The following is a 19523-nucleotide window of genomic DNA, read 5'->3' on the forward strand; positions in this document are numbered from 1 at the left end:
GTGAGGTTTTAATCCGCGTGAAGGCTGCTTTCATGAAACGCTGGGAATGTCGGGATCTTGGTGATACCAAAGAATTCCTGCGCATGCGACTTACCAGGCCGAACTTGTCCACAATTCGTCTGGATCAGTCGGACTACCTGCGGAAAGTCCTTGTGCGCTTTGGTTACCACAACGCGCGCTCAGCGCCTACGCCACTCCCTACAGGGTACACGGCAATACCAAATCCAGACCCGGTAAACCCAGAGCGCCGACAGGAATATCAAGAACTGATCGGGTCCCTCATCTATTTGATGATCGGGACGAGGCCTGATATAGCCTTCGCAGTCACACATTTGTCACGGCATGCCGCCAACCCTTCAGAGGACCACCTGAACAGAGCAAAGTACATACTGCGCTACTTAGTAGGGACACAAGATTACTACATCGAGTACAACGGGACTCTGCGGAAAGGCTTTGTCGCCTTTGCCGACGCCGATTGGGCTGGTGATTCCACCGCCAAGTCGAGGACCGGCCATGTCTTCATGATGGCAAACGGACCAATATCGTGGTCCTCATATCTTCAGAAATCCGTGGCTCTGTCTACGGTTGAAGCCGAGTACATGTCCATCTCGGACTGTTCTCGCCAGGCCAAATGGTTCGCCCAAATGATGGGTGAACTTGAGTGTCTGCAGGTCGGTGCTATTCCGATCGTGGGCGATAACCAGGGAGCCCTGCATAACATTGCGAACCCTGTCACTGAGAAGCGGAGTAAACACATCAACATCCGTTATCACTACGTCCGGGAACTATACGAGGATGGTGTCATAGACCTCTTTTGGATCCCGGGCACCGAAAATCCAGCGGACTTGTTCACCAAAAACTTGCCGTTGGTAAAGTTTGTCAAGTACTGTCGTGAGATCTCGATCTTCTTCACGTCGCCGCTTCCCAAGAAGTAGAGCGAATACAATTCGAGGGGGAGTGTCAGAATTACGTCTAGTATTTGACCCTTTGTGGCTTTATTGGTTCATCCAGAAGCCCTCGCACTACGCGGTATTCCTTCTCCATAAGGTCTACAAGTAAATACCGCTGCACACGTCTACACGGCGCTAGGTATCCTATGGGTAGTATTAGCGCCTCCATTGCATCCGTGTGACTCCGCGTTCATCGCATGAGTCACGTCATGTAGCTTACGTAGCCGTCCTACATTACCGTGGGACTCGGACTATATAGCTTTACGCATATGGTAGTGACTTCACACGCTCCTGTCATATATATACAGTCGCTACCATGAATATCATCTAAGTCTTCTCTTTCCACCGAACGACTACCATCGTCAGCCTACCAGCTACCAAGCTACTAACTCAACCTTCAACACTAACTGCCCGGTGAGTTCGCGCTCTTATAGACTTCTCAGCTATACTCGCGATCATCCTTTGTCATTTGGGCGTAGGCATCAGCCCCAGTGAAAAGTCGATCTATTCGTTTCTGTTGAATTCTATCTCTCAATAGAACTTTTTCCAGCCAATAGAAACGAATCGAAATGAATCTTAACAAAATATTTTGATTTTCTAAAAACATTTCTATTCATTTCTATCTAAACCTATTTGTATCTATACGAAACGAAACAAATAGAAACAGAAAGAAATGAATCACGCCCAACATACCCAGCACAAACCAGAAAAGCGCGCCTCGAGTGTCGCCTGAGAGGATAGAAACGAATAGAAATCGATAGCAGTCGAGAAGTCACCGAGCAGAGCAAACACGTGCCAAGAAAATTTTGAGAACAGAGCAAGCGCACGGAGAGAGTTGTAGCAGGGGACCGAGAGCGCTTAGTCCAAGGTAGAAGATGAGGAGGATGTGGCGGCCTTTTCGGTGGGTTTGGGAGCAGCGTGCTTGGCAGATTGCTTAGCAGCCTTCTTCGTGGCCTTCTCCTCGTCCTTGAGTTTTGTGAACCCGACAATGAACGGCTTGGGGGTAGCCATCGGTAAAGAGGCAATGAGAATAGAATAGATGGGCGTACCGCCTTTTCCTCATCCGACATCTTGCTCCACCTGCCCTCACACTCGTCCTTCGCCCCCTTGACTGTCACTACGAAGTGGTTGACTGCATAGTAGAGCCTGGAAGGTGTAATGAAGCCAAAAGGAACGGTAGGATAGTACATATTACTCACATTGCGTTCGTGATCTTCTTTGGCATGGCCATCATTTTTGCGGGGCGACCTCGTTTGCGTGGAGCTGACGGTGCAGTGGTTGACTTGCGCTTTGCAGGGGTACAAACAGCGGCTGAGTCGCTGTTGTTGTCGGTGTGGGCCTCGCCACCGTTTTCTGTGTGATTATAGGCAGGGAGAGTGGTGCTGGTCGGGAGGGCATCGGACGGCTCAACCGCAAAGTCCATACTAGATCTGCCAGAGGACGTGAGTGACACCAAGAAGTGAAACAAATACTTACAGGGGGTCTGTCAGTGCATCAACCAGCCCACAGTACTGGTCGGCGGTGAGCTCGCCGCTCCTGTCATGGAGATTAATGGTGACCTGAGAGTGTGTGAGGGTGGGGCAATGATAAAAGCAAGGAGCGTACATCACCAGCAGCCATCTCAGTAGTGTTCGGCTCCGCAGCCAATGCACCGGTGTCAGTGTCCATAGGGCCCTGAGATGATGTCAGTAACGTGCACATGGAGAGCAGATCAATGGAAACATAAGAGAACCTGGGCATCCAGCACACTGGGAGAAGGGTCACCGGTGAGAGGCAGAGGGTCACCATGAGAGTCTGCCGGAGCCTGGGGAGCTGCAGTTGAAGGAGCCGCCTGAATCTCGGGAGCCGGCTGGGCAACAGCAGTGCCGGCAGCAACATTGCGTCGACGTCGTATAACCGCCTGCTTTCTCCAGTTGGTATAGGTCCTCGAGCCAATCTTGTCGCATTTCCAATGGGCAGAGCAGAAGCGAAGGACAGGGTACTGCTTCTCAAAGAGGTACCAGAAGAAGATGCACTCTTGTAGTGGCACGTCGCTCCATCTCGCGTGGAGCTCGCCAAGACCGTTGTTGTCAATGATTGAATCGAGAAGCCGTCGACCATACTTGAGAAGCTCCCGGAGCACGTACCCGTTGATCGCATTGCCATGCTGGTCCTCGATGAATTTGTAATTGTTGTTGTGGCCATTGTTCATGCGTGTCAAGGCCCTGTTGCTGGTGTTGGCAGTCTGGTTCGCATCCTGGGTCTGGTTTGTGCGAGCGGCCTTTGTGGAAGTTCCCCATCCGGTGGATCGCCAAGAGCCCACAAGAGATGGGTAGTCACCGAGATCAAGTGGTATGGAGGGATCGGAAGCCCACGCTAGCCCTGAAAGTGGATCGATCCCAGATGAAGGTGCTGCCTGTAGTGCCCACGCGAGATGGGGTGGCAACGGGGCATCGGATCCTGGAACAATGCTGCATATAGTTAGTACAAGTCCACCAAAAGGGGAATAGGAGACGTACATGCCTGCCTGTTGTGCTGCAACGTGGGGCGCCGGTGCCTGTGGGGTATATACACTTCCATCATCCCGGGAAAGTAGCAAGATGAATGTACCTGGGCGGTACTATTGTTGACGTTGTTCTCGCTCATGTTGGTGAGGGTGCTTTGGATGAATAGAGGTATGCAGAAGTGACTGGCTTTTTGTGTCAACGAGAGCAAGGTGGATCTCTCGCTGACTGCAGGATCTTAACAAAGATTATCACGACATGAAATAAGGTTCACACTCCGACAGGTGGCTAATCTACACCGCATCTGCTAACACCCTAACACCACCAAAAATGACAAGTCCGACACGCCGCATACATACATCAATGACATCCCCAGGCCCCGACGTCAATGTCACAAGCGATGTGCTAAGGGATCCGCAGCAACCTCATGTTGAGTCCCACGTTGTGTCCAACAACTCGCCCGACCACACCAAGTCATCTCATATCACCGATGACTTGCTGATTACAAATGCTACGGTGCCTACGGTACGTGAGTCCAACTATAGAGTGTTTGTAGCTAACCACAATTGCCATGTACAGGGCCCCGATGACCATAAGGAAGATGATGAGGAGTCATCGTTTTTCTGCTCGGATGAAGAACCGGAGCCACGGGCTCCACGCCGAAAGCGTCGACAAGGCCCAGGCTTTCCTCCATACATAGTCAAGCATCGTCGCGCTTATTGGGGCTGCCCCCATTGGCAGATCTCAGAAGAAGAGTGCCAAGAGCACGAGCGTGAGGAACAGAACGAGGACGAGGATGAGGATGAGGAGGAGGAGGAGGAGAAAATGAGGAAAAAGGCGGATGAGGAGTGGGCGCGCTTTATGGGCGACCGTGCACAGCGTCAGCGCTCCCGGGCCGCTCAGAAGTAGTGTTTGCGTGTACACGCCCCAGGAGCGCTTTCTTGACACAGATCCCGTGTTATGTACTACTATACCGTGCTCACCCGTGTTATGTACTATACCATGCTCAGATTGTAGTGATGTTTCTTGCTCATTCCCTTGTGACAACAGCGACGAACTTCTCGGTACTGGGACCAATGTCTCCAAGATGCCCGTGCAGCTCTCAATGATGCATGCTCTGCTAGCGAGCTCCCACCAATGCTCCCTGGATAATGAGCGTACGTTGCATTGCACCTCTAAGTTATATACATACAACTTCAAACTACTGTACATTCGCAGACATCTGCTCCTCTAAACCGCCAAACACGGCTACAGCCAGCCCTGGCTTTTCGATTGCAAAGTACAGCAGACGGTTAGTGGGGAACTTGTGAGGGAGCATGGCAATAACAGTTTTAATACAGCTCACATCAATGACGCGAACGTCATTGGGTCCAAGATACTCACATGCATGGACAGTCTCCCATGATCGTCGCCGAAGGTCTGGGTCAGGGGAGCCATACATGTATACCATTGCAAAGGTTTTCGGCTGGTTGTTCACACTGAGCCGGAAGTAATATTGCACCTCCGCGTAGGAGGGCTCTGCTTCGTTGGGAAGCTGTATCTAGAATAGGATTAGACGCAGAAACAAGAGTGAAAAAAATCACACCATGACATTGCGTGCACGTCGAAGATTCCCTGACATCCTATTCTCCTTCCAGGCTGAGCGAGCGATTTGGTCATTTGGCAGTCGAAGACGAGCCCAACGCTGGAGCTGTGGGTTGACAGTGAGTGTGACACTGTGCTCGGCGAGAGCAGTGGTGAGGGCGTCAACTTCGGGGCCTGTGATGGGTCGCTTGATGTTGTCACGCCGACCAAGGAGAATGTAGCCTTCTGCAAGCGGAATGGCAGTAGCAGCGAGGGGAGCTGGGGGGGTCACCGAGTTGGACTGGGAACATGGCTGCAAGGCAGTTTGCCTGTGCCCGTCGTTTGGCTCGGTTGGCTAGGTTGGCATAGGGGAACGTGTCAGACCGGAGCTCGCGGCCGAGATCGCTGATTGTGCGCTCCATGGTCCACTGCGATGAGCTGACGGGTGGACCCTTTTGGATGGTCTCGCGAGGCATGTGGAGGAGGGCGTGGAACCAGGAGCGGACCATGTGAAGCCGATAAGGATTTTGCTGCACGTAGAGGGTCTCAAAGTCATAGGCGAAGGAATTGAGACGTTGGCCGGCCTCTTGAACCTGCTCGAGGGAGATTGAGTGTTGCTGCAGGAGCCGGACACCGCGTACGAGCTGGCAGAAGTTTGCCCAGTACTCGTCTCGAAGAACACCTGATAGTAAGATTAGTGAAACATTAGTTAAAATTGGAACACGAGATGTACCAAAGAGTAGGGCAGGTGCCATACCATACAAGTACAGCAACCATTCCCATGCCTTATATCCGCTATTGATTTTGAGGGCGGGATTGCGTGGGGGGCGATCAAATGAGCCAGGAAGGTGGGTAGCGAGATCCTGTACGAGCTGGCCATGTGCGTTCCAGACCCTTGTTGACTTTAGCTGAGTCCAGGCCCAGGGTTCATGATCGTGTTCATCATGATAGAACTTGCCACGCCAAAGCGGAATGAGCTCATCGCCAACGTTGATGGCAGTGACATGCATGATGTCAGAGCCGAATGCATGGGGGACAGGGAACGTATGTGATGTTGAGATGCCGAGAAAGATTGTGGGGCGTGAGATGCCCGTTTGCTTGCGTGCATTGCGGTAGCCTGAGAGCGTTGGGGCATTGACAACACGAGCGAGGTTGCTCATGTAGTCGTCTGCACCAGCATGCGGGAGATCGTGAGGCTGACAAGTCGCATGATCACAGCCATTTTGATTGTAGTTGAACGGTAGCTGGAGTGCGGGATAGTAGTGGGGTTTACGAGGGATATGCCGGCCTGGAAAACCACAGTAGAGACGACAGCCAAGTCGGCCATGGTAGCCGACAAGGGCTGTCATGAGAGCCATACCAGGGCCGTCAGCCGTCTCGACAAAGAGGAAGGGGTGGTCATCCCTGATGGTCTGTAAGCCGCCGTCGAATACCTTGAGGCCCTCGTGCTGGATGGCCGAGAGATGGTAGAGGCCCGGAAAGAGAAAGGAGTCTAGATCCTTGGGTTTGTTCGGGCCTGGGATGACAGCACCGGGAAGGACGAACCTTTTCTTGTAGCGTTGGTTTGGGGCAAGATCCATGAGAACCCAGATGTAGATCCAGCAGTCTGACTGCTTGGATTCGTACAGCTGGGCCCCATCGATGGAGAACATCAACACCGAGTCCTCGGGTTTGATCTTCTTGTCGACAACAGCCTGAAGGTAGCGCTTGCCCTTGATGTAGTCGTCAAAGGTGTTGAGCGCGTCCCGGTCGGGTTGACGTGCGAGCCCCGCCGTCACCTGAGCACGGTACCGTAGCTTGTCAGCACTGGTAGGATGCCTCCAAAGCGCCTAAATCTGTGGGCCGACGGGCAGCGTCACAAACTTGCGCTGCGGGACCTTCTTGCGTGTCGTGGATTTTTGTGAGTTGTATCGGGGAGTATCGCATTTTGGACAGCTGATAAGACGCGTGAGTGGTGTCAGGGAAATGTCAGATGAGCGAAGTTGACGCACCAGGTCAAGTCCCTGTGCGGACCTGTGTATGCGAGGCAGGTGTTTACGCACATGTCATCCTCGATGCCTTCAATGCCAGTGAGTCTCTCAAGTTCCTTGTCGACGCGATATTTGCTGTACATCTGCATGCCTGGCAGCTCGCGTTCCAGTATACGGCAGACGGCACGATAGTCGCTGTCGGTCCAGTTACGAAGACCAAGCTCGAGAGAAAGGTGTTTGTCGCGGTCTTCATCAAGGTTGATGAGTGTGCGGGGAGGGTTTTGAAGGCGCTGGCGTGCTGCTGTTGACATTTTGTGGTGGGTGGTGTTGTCTATGCGAGCCTCTTGGAGCAGGTTGACAAAGTCCTGGGATGAACGTACATCGTCAACAACTGTGTTCTCAACTGCAGCCTCCTCGTCCTCTTCATTAAAGCCCTGGGTAACGTGTGGGCCAAGCGGTGTTCTTGAGACGTTGGCGGGGTTGGTGGTACCAAGGGCGACTGAGCGCTGGCTATCCTGAGAGCCTGGCAGCTCGTCTGCCTGCTGCTGCTGCTGCGTCTCATCCTCTCGTTCATCGTCATCCAGCCCGCCTCCTTCAACATCTCCCTCGTCCTCGAACTCCTCCTGTGCCACCAGCTCCCATTCCTGCTCGTCCTCTTCTTCCTGCTCATGCTCGCGTAGCTCCTCGAAGATGAAGACGTTCTGTATAAAGACGTGAGCTGAGTATTTTTATATGATAATACAGAGGACATACCTGCTGCTCACAAGGACTCTGGCTCTCTCTTGGAGTTTGTTGGCGTGTTCCCAGCGGGTCCTCATGCTCCTCGGAAGACGCCTGCTCGCCCTAGTAATGGTAGAGAAGTAAGCCCATGTCAAAGTGAGATTAAATGAATGCACGCACCTGAAGAACATCGAGCTGCTCTCCAACGTCATGAGCTGCTGGTGTTGTGTGCCTTGACGCTGGCATTGCATGCCTTGAGGTCTGGGGAGAACTTGCGAGCAGCTCAGGTGGCCGTGACTGCCGACTAGGAGGTGCCTGTACAGATGCAGAGCTTGTCGCAGGCTGAGGCTGCCTGTACTGGCTCTGCTGCCACTGAGACCGCGAAGCGTTCATTGCAGAGAGCGCATGGAGAGCATCTGCAGGGATGGTACCAGGTGATGGATGTCGACCAGGTCGCCGCTGGCCTGGGTTATGTTCATCCCAGCTCTTGAAGGTGATGATCCTACCTTCTCCGCCTGATCGACGCAGGCAGTGTTCACAGACACACCACGCGTGGCCCGCAGGCGGTGCACAGTGCTGCATAGCAGAGGAGGGGATGCAAGCCAACTGGTATTGGTGGTGGTAGTCGAAGCGAAGGTGTATATAGGGGACTTGGATAAATGTAGATGCATGCTCGGACTAGCTTCGGACCGAGTCTTAGCTGTACGCAAGGGGAAACCAAGGGGAAACTGGATGTTGGGCTCCAAACAAGTGTTCCGATGGGACACTAATTACGGATAGGGACCATATTTTATTTTGACGAGAGCGTATTTACTTCATCCCCGTTAATTAAAGGATGGCCTCACCGAATTCAGCCCGAGGTTTCTACATTTACTGTTCATGGATTTGAAAAATGTCGTGCTCAAGGCTGATTTGCGCTATCTCGGTATCCTAAATGGTCATCAAATAGAAACTAATAGGTATCAATAGAAGTGAATAGAGACCAACAGAAACGAATAGATCAACTTTTCACTGGGCATCAGCATCCAACCAAATTGATCGAAGTATGAGTGAATGTCAGATCGCACTGGTAAAATCGGATTAATATATTGGAGCCAATATTTATTCGTGGTTGTTTAACTCACAGAAAATGACGTTGAAGCTACTGTCAAGGTTAAAGCCTTCGGTAAAACCCCATGCACGTTCCATCCGTAAGATCTGGTAAAATAACATGAGACTGCGAGAATCAAAGTGGAAACAGCTCTAATAATACTCACAAAGCTTCTCTTATGCCACCATTTCCTTGGTACAAGGTGAGCAAGCTGCACTCCACCCTTAAATGATACTTCGTTTGTGACCAGACAATTGCCATGGTTTGGATCGACCCTTAAAGCTGATCGTCTCGTTTCTTCTCTCACTGTCTTGGATCTCTTGTGAGCAGGAGTGTGACGGACTTGGAGCGCATCGAGCTGTTGGTTATCCACATAGTCTGATAGCTCAGATTCCGGAAACCATGAGATAACGCCGTTATGATTTATAACTACGAACACCGACGGCTCTTCCGGAAGGTCTTCGAACCATACAGCCCGACCATGTTGCGGCAAGTCCTGCTGATCTGAGTACCGAATGAAACTTACGGTATGTGGCGATAAGTTATTAATCTGCTCATACAGCGTTACTGGCCCGGAATTTGAGCTTGGCTGAGTCTGCGCATATGTCTGCGCATTGAATGTTAGATAAAGAGGGAAAATCCGAGCACAGTCAAGATAAACGGACCTGAGGGCTGGTAGCAAGCATCCTGGGCTGCATTCTTCCAGCAGGGGTAGGGGTATTGGGGTCTCCGTATCCAGCATAGGGATTGTAGTTCGTGTTGCCCTGGGTTCTTCTAGGAGTAGTGGGGGTCGGGGGGAGGCCATTTGAGGCAGAAGGTTTATAGTTTGGATACTGGTTGTGGTGAGGTTGCATAGTTAGCGCTGAGATGAGTGGTTGGGTTTGAATGCTGGAATAATCTACTCACCCAGTGTTTATAAGGTCAGGACGCCAGATGTCTTCAAAAGTCAGACGCCAGAGTGCATTATCCAGTGGATGGCGTCCTCCGCAAAAGGAGGGGCTTAGCCATGGCGTCCCTATCATGTTAGCAACTACAGTAAATCCTTCAGTAGGTTTGTCGTGCTGTATTATTCATAACAGTGAAGCTGACAGGTGGTACGAGTAGGAAAGACCTGCGTGAGTTCGATTAGCGAGCGAGATAATATCGGTCATGCCCCTTGGGAACTCGGGTTATCCCAACTACAGCACAGCCTGACTCGGAGGTGGCGCCAAGTCAGCTATCCACACTGGAGCAAGGAACGTGAATTCTTACACCTACGATAGATGAGAATTATATACGGGACGCCACCACGATTGTGCCAGGATCTCTCGTACCATTATTGGTGGCCGCTTACCTGTCAGTGGCGGCAACACCGAACAAACCATCTAATAATGAAAAGGAAATAAGACCATTTATGGAATCTGAGTTAGCACGTTTATTCAGTGTTGCCACACGTAGTACACTGGATCAGCGGCCTATCCTGCCCATGAGTTAAAGATCATTGGGAGCGGGACGCCACATAGAGACTGTTACGTTTCGTACCTTTCTGCTGCAAGCTCGCCGCACCGTTGAATTTTATCATCTGAACAGTTTGAATATGACATATTGCACATCAAACACTGAGACAACACAATCATGGTCAAGGGGCCTGAAGCTGATGTGTTGACCTGCTTTGCTACGACGCGTGAATAAGAGTCCACAGAGGTCCGTGACACCATCCGCCAACATGCTGGAAATTGGTTTGGATTATCAAAGCGGTATTTCGTAGCCAATTCAGAGATAAAGACGCGACAGAGGCGCATGAACTGATTATTGGCGATTAAACAGCTATAGATAGAGAGCTTTGCACGAAAGGCTCAACATGGGAAAAGTCCCTTTCTTCTTCCGTATTGCCCCTATCCGAAATCGCCAATACCCGAAAGAGGGCGCTTAGATGCGCTGCCGAAGGTGGGTGACTCAGATCGAGCATGTGTGTATCACAGCTTGAGCGTAGAATGGTCATTCGCCTCGGTACCTCTGCATAACTCGCTGATTGCCTCTTCACCTCACTCATGATGCCGCCTCCTGCCAACATCGTCGTCGAGCGAGCAAGCCCAGCTGACGTCGAGGCCATCAACCACGTCTCCGGCCAGGCGTTCATTAGCGACGTGCACAGCCAACTTAAGGCGCAAAAGCAGGGCAAGGACGTGGCGACGTGGATGGTGGAGGGATGCGATCCAAACCTGAAGAACTACATCGAGAACAGGACGCTATGTGACGTGTTCGTCGCGCGGGACCGCGACGCGGAGAACAAGGTTGTTGGGAGCATCGTCTGGGTGAAGCGCGGGTACTACGTGCTCGACACCGAGGGCAACCGGACCTCACAGGAGGTTCCGCCGCCGTCAACGTACGAAGATGCAAAGTCCACATACGATGACGCGAAGAAGAGGTGGAAGGCGGAGGACGCTGCACAAACGACGCGGCCCGAAGACGGACAGCCACGGACGATTGCAGGGCTCGAGGCGAGCACGAACGCGAGCATGCAGGAGTGGATAAAGCGGTTCATGCCTCCTGGCACGCGGTGCCGGTTTATCATGGGCATCAGCGTGCATCCGTCCTACGCGGGCAAGGGAGTCGGGTCGGCGCTCATGAGGGCTGGGACGGAGCTCGCGGACAAGGAGAGGGCGTGGTGCTGGGTGCACTCGAGCATGAATGGTGCACCTGCGTTCGAGAAGAACGGGTTTGATGAGGTTGGAAGGATTGAGCTGGACTTGGATGAGTTTGCACAGGGAGATTCTGATAGGGAGAAGCTAGCGAGGAAGGATGAGGATGGAAAGTGGGGAAGGTACGCGTGGAAGTACATGACGAGAGGCCCGCTGCCTATATAGTTGAACGAGTTAAAAGCTCAGAGTCGTGTCAAGGGATCTGGGTTAACATTTAAACAATATATGTAAGGGAGAAGTTCAAATGAGCCGAGTCGTGGGCGGGTGAGGGATCATCCCGGCTTCCCCAGTCCCCTCATCTAATCATGAGACAGCGTCTGGCTGGCATTGTCGGTGTGCTCTTGTGTACGCTCATATATACGCAATCAACTCATCCAGAGAGCGAGCGTATGAAGGTACGAACCTGTTCATGATCGCTGTCAACCTGGATGGGCAGAACGTGGGACAGAATGACTCTTCCACCATCACCTCCTCCTAACACCTATCCATACACCCCGACACCATCTTTCGTCCCGGTTCACCCGCGCCCATGGCTACCTCTCCTGCCTCACCCGATCCTCGCCTTGAAATCAACAGCATACCCACAACTTCCTTCACCACTGCGCAATCCAACTTTCACGGATGACTTCACCCTTACCACCCACATCGTTCCGGGTGCATACCCGCGCGTCTCCCCCGATATCCCGCTTCCGACCTCACCACTTTTCACGGGAAACTCGGCGGAGCGCAAGGCGCGTGTAAAGGAGCTCGCGATGGAGATGATAAACTTGCAGGCGAGGCACGAGCGTGGAGAGCGAGTTGCGCTGGGTACGCAGGGCGAGAGTGATGTCGTGTGGTGTGTGATCAATCGGTTCAGGAGGAAGAGGCTGGTGAGGAGAGGGAAGGAGGGCAAGAGTCTGACCTTGTTCTTGGCGCATGCGAACGGCTTCCCGAAGGAGGTGCATATATTGTGTCATTCTCCAGATGCGGTTGATCTCACTTCGCTGCTGCTTTAGACATGGGAGGTTGCGCTACGTGCATTACTGACGAGCCCAGCTGGAGAGCTCGTCGATGAGGTATGGGCGTGGGAGGCAGCGCAGCATGGAGACTCGGGTCTGCTCAATGACGGAGTCCTCGGTGGACTGTGTGAGTGATCATCTTATCCCTTTCCATGGCCACATGGTGCGAGCTTGACTAACGCGTCGCAGTCGACTGGGCGGACAATGCTCGTGATATGGCACAGTTCTTCCTGTCGTATCTCCCAGAAAGCGCAGACGCGGAACTCCCGACACACCTTCCACGTCTGAGCGAATGGGCCACTAGGTTCCGTAAAGAGTCAGGATTATCAAGGCGTACTCTTGTCGTTGCCGGGCACTCGTTCGGAGGTGCCACATCGTAAGCCCTACCACTTGCGTGTATCACTGTAGCTGAAACGCGTTCCTTTCAGCACACTTGTCGCCAAGGAGTTCCCTGCCCTGTTCGACGCTCTGATCCTCATCGATCCTGTCATCATCCAGAATACCAAATTCAACCCCGTGTTCAACACGGGCACTGTTACGGGTGCCATTTCGCGCCGTACCAACTGGCCAACTCGGTATCTTTCCCTCTTCAAGTTCTTTGTCTATATACGTGTACTCACCATACACCCGCTCGTACCTTAGAGAAGAAGCCCACAAGCTCCTCAAACAATCCCCACTTTTTAGCATATAGCACCCCGACGTCCTCGCCGCCTACGTAGAGCACGGAACAGCCCCTTCAGCAAAGGAAGGCGGCGTAAGCCTCAAGATGTCGAGCATGCACGAAGCCGTGCTCTTTCTCAATGTGCGTGTCGCCGCCGAGGCATGGGAGCAGCTCCGCGAGCTAGATGAGCGCATTGAGCTGAGATTCGTCGCGCCGGACAAGGACAGGGGCGAGGTGACCTCGAACGGGTACGCCGTTTTATCTTGTGGGCGGGGTGCGTTGTTGCGAGGCCCTAACTCGATATATGCAGGTTGGGTGGGCCCGAGGCCTTTGCGGTGCGAGCGTGGCTTCGGCCGGCGAATAGCTCGAATACTGATATCAAGGGCGCGGGGCACCTCGTACGTGATCGCTTGCTCTTTCGTCCTCTGAAGTTACTTAGACTCAGAATTATGCGTTTAGATCGTCCAAGAACGGCCACGGGAGCTTGGTGAGCCGTTACTGTAACCGTTGCAGCCATCGTGTCACTCACAGGAGATGCTTCACCTACAGCGGAGGACATGGCCGGGTTTTTGCTACGCCGTTATGCCAGCAGTAGCTGGAAATCGTTGCTCTGATATGCAGTTCTTGTACGACATTATGCGTCAACAACCATCGCGTGCAATCAATCATATTCGGAAATAGTGCTGATATATCGCACAGGTAGCTTCGGTGCCAGGCAAACGTACTAGAGCTGACGAATCCTATCACCTGAGATGCTCGAAAAACACTCGCTTCCAAACTGAACGTTGAGCTCGACGACCCAACATGCTTGAGTCGATCCCTCGTTTTTTAACGTTAAACCAAGCTCCACGCACGATTTCTGACCCAGTTTGTCGGGTCCAATCATTGGCCCCGTGACTAGAAGCCCAAAGTAAGAAGATGAACGCAAGATTCTAGTCTGATAAGACCACTTGGCTACACGGCCATCGATTGACCGGAGAAGCTACATAAATAGGTTTGGTTGAATGAACATGATGGAGTTCCGCCTACTTTCCATCGACGACTTGGCCCGCTTATGTTCCATTGACAACCTGACTCGAGGCTTTTCTACCGCCAACCCGACTCGAGCGAGAATTGGGGAGCCGGTCCCCGTCGCGCATGGGTGGGTGGGCTCCGCCATCCTGTGGCCGAGTTGCTGGACTCGCGTCATCGACGTTTGCTCTATCAAGATGAATGCGAGGACGTACTATGATGTCTCCATTCTGGAGTACGTGTTCGTCGCCCGGATTTTCAAGTATGAATGCCTTGACACCCTTGGGCATCGTCTTTGCGCTGTACACTGTGGTAGTGAGAATATCTTCACTATAGCGGGGTACACCCCGGAAGATGATTGTCCCCTTGTGGTTGGCCCAGTTCGTGAGTCGGACCTAAATGCAGATACCGGTAGGTAAGTGTCTCTGTCTCTCGGCGCGACAGAAGGATGGGACTCACCTGGCCAATTACCGGATCAAAGACCAACTCTGCATGGTCTTTGGTTAGCGACCGGCTGCCAGTCCTTGTCTCGACTACGAAGCTGGGGAACAACCCATTGTTTGGCTGGCATGTGGGTGGCTGGCCAGACGGAGTGGGACCGCTCGCGAGACCCAACATGGCGCTATAGTCTCCGCTGGCCAGAAGTTCGATCCGCTTGGGAAGGAACGTCGCCCGAGATCCTCTCAGCTGTTCGAGTGAAACGGTGGCAGCGGTATAGTCGGACATGCCTGGGAGGACGTGGTAAGGGGAGGAAAGGGAGCGCAGCAGTGCGAAGGATGGGAGAAGGGGGAGCACTCGGGGGACTGGACGCAAGTGGGTTTTGCTTTGGCCACCTTTAAAAGGACGGGGACACGCGGTATACAGGGTCGAGTAAAAACCAACAAGGGTCTGCAAGCTGGAACAATAAAATGCAGACTTATCAAAATCTGGTCCGCCAAGACCGTTCGAGGCGCGTGTCTGTCAAAAGAAAAAAGAAAAAAAGAAGCACCCACCTTTGGTCTGATACGTGCTCGCAACACGCAGGCAGCCGGTTGGACGAGGGGTTTCAGCATGGCCGAGTGCTACTCGGCACGCATGACCCCACCTCTATTGTATGCGCCGACGTTTTGGTGAGGGATCGACATAAGCGTCGACGGGCGATGGGCGGCTAACAGCTGCGGACCTTGCCACCCTGGCTTCGTTGTGGGCGCTCACTCCCATGGAGCGCCGATGCCGACGTTTTCGCCCCGGTGATAGAACGTTTCGGGATGATTAGAAGGGACACCATACGACGTGGACCTAATCTAGAATAATAGCCCCAGAGAACCTTTTCATTTGAACGCGGGATACCGCGAGGTTCATTTTAATCGAATTCATGTTCGTCTGTCTGGGCGAACAATGGTTTACCATGGTACGTACTGAGCCTCGTTTCAAGTTGGACATCGGGCATTGAGTTCCTGCCAATGATACGGGAGGTGCTGTGCTTGTGCACTTCCGAGGAACATGTCAGGTAGCGCATAAGCGGCCAGTCACAGCGAATAATAACGTCCGTCGCCGTTGTTCCGACATCGCAATGACCAAAAATTCGCAGGAGCATTTGATGGTTTATGATGGCGAAGCAGTAAGGTGCGATCATTTTGACTTTTTTGACTGTGCTCACTCTCACCATAAGTATGTGCAATACCGTTTTTTACCAGGATACTTACCCGTCATTCTCTTTGAATGTGAAAGAGCGAATTGTGACTACGCTTTAGACGAGACAATGCACGTATTAACACCGTTAAACATGGTATCGAATTTACTCTCCGATGACATCGTTAGCACCGGTAGAGCGGCTGGTCCAAGCCTACTATGACACGTTGATTGCGCTTGTATAGCTACATAGCCGGTCCAAGAGATCCCTTGATGACCTCAGCAGCTAGAAGAACAAGTTCTGAGCGTGTTTATCAGGTGATCTTTTCGTCTAGAGTTACCTTGAGCGCCGATGCCGTAGGCTACACCTGGGAATAATTCATATTGTTAGGTGAAATGCAGCGCGAGGTTACCATAAAGACCCACATTGTGTATGGGCAGCCACATGTAGTGGGGCAACAGACAAGTCCGCCACTCGGATATTGGAGGTCCCGTACACCTGTGGAATGAATACTCAAACCTCGAGTTTAGGAAAGGACAGACGAGTGCGAACCCTCAGCTGTGTATCGACGACACCCCCTTTCTCCCGCGGAAGCATCGATAACGTCCCTACGGTGTCTAGCATGCAAAATTAGCATTGCAAAGAGTAATGCGAGGCTAGAACGTACGGAAGGTTGCACTAAGATTTCCCTTAATCCATTCTAAGAACCGCACCTGAGATGACTGCATTGAACATTCGGCGCAACATTAACATACCTTCCAACTGAGTGTCTGTTTCTACTTCTACGCCAGGGTTTGTCTCAGGACCTGCAAATTTCGAGGTCAGCAGCGTGTAAAGTGTACGTCAGACCAACTGACCCAGCATATCGGATAACGGTGGGGTGCTGCATACTTTGCGAGCAAACTTGATGAGCTCGACCAGAGTCTGCAGGTCTGGGTAGACAGAAGGTGAGATCCTACACATAGGGTGGAACAAGTGTACTCGAGGATAGCTGTACGTACCAATGTCATGCTCAAAAGCGTGGGGATCGAAATCGGGATCCTTCGTCGGATCTGACGACGTCGAATGCTGGTGGACGCTTAGATGCTATTATCATAGACTCTGAACAGTTTAGTGGCTTACGACCGTCCCTCTTGAGAAGTTATGGTTCAGTAGGCATGCAACCGTGAAGTACTTCTTTCCTGGCATAGGTGGATCTGTGCACTTCTAGTCAGTCTCGCAGATCGCAAGCACATACAAGCAAACGCACTTGGTCCGTCTAGAAAGCCTGGTATAAAAGACAGCTCTCCGAGCAAGCTGCGTTTCTCAAACCGCTCCATTTGGATGTTAAACTGATCACGGAGTCCCTCAGGATAGGCGCCCCATTCTGCAGCGATCTGCTTCCGTGCAGCAGCGTAGATTTCCTCGGCACGATCTGAGAAGTGTTCTAAGGGCACGAAGAAGAGGCTTCCGACGCCTACGGTGAATGGACCATCGCGCGTCTCACTGTAATTGAAGGTTGTTAGACTTGCCTCAGGAGACGAGAGCACATCGCAATGGACAAAGACTTACAACAGTTTCATTTGTTCTTCAAGAACGCCGGGACCGGCTCCTCGTAAGACGTCCAAGCTGATATCATCCACGCCATCGCGTAGTTCTGCAGGGATATAAAACGTGAAGGAGAGTCAAAGCATGGATGTCCATTACACACCGAATGACACCTCACAGTGCATATGCTCCTGTGCGTTCTCTCCTACACCAGGCAGTTCGAGTTTCACTGGTACTCCGATGGATTTTAGCACTTCTTTATGACCAATTCCCGATAGCTCAAGTAGCTGAGGAGACTTAGGTGCACTAGAATATCATGAGATCATGGTGCACTGGTGCAAGGGAAATAACGTATACGTACCCTGCACACAGGACAACTTCCTGACCAACTTTAACCACGTGTTGTTTGCCTCCGTGGATGAACTCGACACCTTCTGCTCTCAACGTGCCATCTATCGATTTAGTGACGAGCTTCGTAACATGCGCCCCGGTGAGGACAGAGAAGTTTGGGCGTTCTTTGTTTGGAAAGTAAAATGCCTGACCATCTTAGGGCATGCGAATGGAACCGGAAGTGAAAGAAAACTTACAGTTGTTGCATAGCTTCGCTGGTACGTCTCAGGGTCAAATGAAAGCGGACAGAAGTAAAAGCCTGTGGGCTGCAAATAGTCAGAGCAGCCCTCGAAAGACTGCACACACCACAACGTACATCACCGTCCATCTTCCAGAAAACGATACGTGAGACTCAAACCAACCAGCATACGAGGAAAGGCAAACCGGAGCAGGAGCTTTCGGGATGCCCAACTTGAGACAACTCTGCAAGCAATTAAGTCATGTTCAACACAATTAAAAGTAGATGAGGAAAGTACTTCATATGCGCTCAATTGCGATTTTGCCATATTCGCAGAATGCATGAGCTTGATGGGGCCTGATCGCTCGTTCAATACCGTTGCTACCTTGATATAGGCGGACCCTACCATTCTTGCCAATGTGCCAGTCATCAAAGTTGAGACCATGCGCTGCGGCAGACTTCGCGGATGGCATTTGATACCTACAGCAACGTTCTAACGTCAGCGTGTCAAAGCCACTAGCGTACTCGTGTACCCTTCTAGCTCGTGCATATGTTTCTGGAGATTCTTCCAGTTCCAACCTGGGTTACCTAACCGCTCCCAGTCTACGAAAATGAGATTGATAGTGCTACACTGCATACGAATCCTTACCATCGATATCATCAGCAGGAGGTTTCGTCCAGATGAAGAAGTTGGTGGCCGAGCTCCCGCCCAAAACCTTGCCCCTGTTGAAGTGTCAACGCAGCGATAGACATGTCGAACGCAAGAGCATACCTGCTCCATAGAATCTGCGCACCGTTACTGAACTTCTGGGGCGTCTAGAAACATAGGATGTCAGCGAGAGCATGTATGCGCACACAAGTCGGATACAGACAGTTTGAAAGCTCCAATCATATGCTTCTTGTCCGAAATGGACACCATACTGCGCAGGGAGAACTTGAGCGCGACAGGTTAGCGCGTTTCATCTAGGCCGCCGAGAAGTTCACTTACGTATCTTCGGATCATTCTCGCTGACATCTCCTGCGTCCAGTACGAGAACATGGATATCAGGGTCTTCGCTCAGCTTGGCGGCCAAAGTCAAACCAGAAGTCTACACGTGGACAAAGCATCCTGTGAGCTGCTGCCACGCGATTTCTTGTATAGCCGTTACTTACGCCTCCACCTAATAAGAGTCAGTCTGCAATCCTCAGAGCATAATAGAAAGATAGTCACTCACCAACGATTACCACATCGAAGTTCTTGTTCTGCAGCTCGCCGATACGGATGCTGCCTGGCATCGTGGTGGTAGAGAGCAAGCAGTAACAGCCACCCTCACAAGTACGCCTCATTCCGAGTCGTTATGTAAGTCCGCCTGCCCGCGCATGTTCCTAGATCGGGTCCTATTCCACGTATGAACGCGTTGCATCAGAGATTGCGCGGTTCATCTGTGGACAGCATACGTGGGCCCGTCCATGCAAGTGACCGTGACACTCTCACGGCTTCTTGTTGATGCATATCGTTGACGCTCCCCCGTGAACACCTCTAACTGCGATATCAAGGTGATAACGAAAGACGGTGGGATAGCGAACTAGGGTGACTGTCATATCAGAAGAGTTGCGGTATCCATTCAACGTGCGGCGGCTGTGCATTCGGAGATCGGTCCGAATATGCTCTCAGCTCCTATCTCGATGTCTTTCATCCCGTCCATTTCT

General features: G+C 52.0%; 7 protein-coding genes across 7 annotated transcripts; 3 read left to right on the forward strand and 4 right to left on the reverse strand.

Moving 5' to 3' along the window:
• Positions 1-1808: 1808 nt before the first annotated feature.
• Positions 1809-3575, reverse strand: CONPUDRAFT_155296 (uncharacterized protein; the record flags this gene model as incomplete). Its single annotated transcript, XM_007772035.1, has 8 exons — positions 1809-1946; positions 2000-2096; positions 2150-2380; positions 2427-2509; positions 2556-2624; positions 2683-3400; positions 3449-3486; positions 3540-3575. The coding sequence occupies 8 exons, from the start codon at positions 3573-3575 to the stop codon at positions 1809-1811; spliced, it is 1410 nt and encodes a 469-aa protein (XP_007770225.1).
• Positions 3576-3796: 221 nt separating this feature from the next.
• CONPUDRAFT_155297 (uncharacterized protein) lies at positions 3797-4342 on the forward strand (the record flags this gene model as incomplete). The annotated part of the gene is made up of 2 exons (XM_007772036.1): positions 3797-3958; positions 4013-4342. The coding sequence occupies 2 exons, from the start codon at positions 3797-3799 to the stop codon at positions 4340-4342; spliced, it is 492 nt and encodes a 163-aa protein (XP_007770226.1).
• Positions 4343-4681: 339 nt separating this feature from the next.
• Positions 4682-9630, reverse strand: CONPUDRAFT_155298 (uncharacterized protein; the record flags this gene model as incomplete). Its single annotated transcript, XM_007772037.1, has 11 exons — positions 4682-4693; positions 4779-4973; positions 5019-5242; positions 5289-5678; positions 5730-6774; positions 6844-6931; positions 6988-7667; positions 7720-7809; positions 7867-8364; positions 9303-9383; positions 9442-9630. 11 exons carry the CDS (start codon positions 9628-9630, stop codon positions 4682-4684), a joined length of 3492 nt encoding a protein of 1163 aa, XP_007770227.1.
• A 1178-nt stretch (positions 9631-10808) lies between these two features.
• CONPUDRAFT_145005 (uncharacterized protein) lies at positions 10809-11579 on the forward strand (the record flags this gene model as incomplete). Its single annotated transcript, XM_007772038.1, has 2 exons — positions 10809-10999; positions 11077-11579. A coding segment is annotated over exon 2 (303 nt), but the record flags the coding sequence as incomplete, so codon positions are not given.
• Positions 11580-11906: 327 nt separating this feature from the next.
• CONPUDRAFT_91131 (uncharacterized protein) lies at positions 11907-13620 on the forward strand (the record flags this gene model as incomplete). Its single annotated transcript, XM_007772039.1, has 7 exons — positions 11907-12395; positions 12453-12582; positions 12645-12831; positions 12884-13055; positions 13147-13364; positions 13427-13514; positions 13576-13620. 7 exons carry the CDS (start codon positions 11907-11909, stop codon positions 13618-13620), a joined length of 1329 nt encoding a protein of 442 aa, XP_007770229.1.
• A 546-nt stretch (positions 13621-14166) lies between these two features.
• On the reverse strand, positions 14167-15421 carry CONPUDRAFT_166576 (uncharacterized protein; the record flags this gene model as incomplete). The annotated part of the gene is made up of 3 exons (XM_007772040.1): positions 14587-15421; positions 14343-14522; positions 14167-14276 (listed from the first exon to the last, which is right to left on the reverse strand). Exons 1-3 carry the CDS (start codon positions 14851-14853, stop codon positions 14169-14171), a joined length of 555 nt encoding a protein of 184 aa, XP_007770230.1. The 5' UTR covers positions 14854-15421.
• Positions 15422-15547: 126 nt separating this feature from the next.
• Positions 15548-19111, reverse strand: CONPUDRAFT_126348 (alcohol oxidase; the record flags this gene model as incomplete). Its single annotated transcript, XM_007772041.1, has 26 exons — positions 15548-15756; positions 15813-16024; positions 16080-16106; positions 16165-16237; positions 16292-16356; positions 16407-16439; positions 16495-16545; positions 16597-16671; positions 16741-16807; positions 16862-16935; positions 16989-17224; positions 17291-17375; positions 17430-17572; positions 17628-17803; positions 17854-17922; positions 17973-17984; positions 18041-18079; positions 18133-18191; positions 18241-18314; positions 18368-18437; positions 18484-18557; positions 18607-18650; positions 18707-18768; positions 18823-18922; positions 18987-18994; positions 19049-19111. Coding segments are annotated over 25 exons (1820 nt in total), but the record flags the coding sequence as incomplete, so codon positions are not given.
• Positions 19112-19523: the final 412 nt, after the last annotated feature.

The sequence above is a fragment of the Coniophora puteana genome, assembly GCF_000271625.1.
Source record: "Coniophora puteana RWD-64-598 SS2 unplaced genomic scaffold CONPUscaffold_8, whole genome shotgun sequence".
NCBI classification, from domain to species: domain Eukaryota; kingdom Fungi; phylum Basidiomycota; class Agaricomycetes; order Boletales; family Coniophoraceae; genus Coniophora; species Coniophora puteana.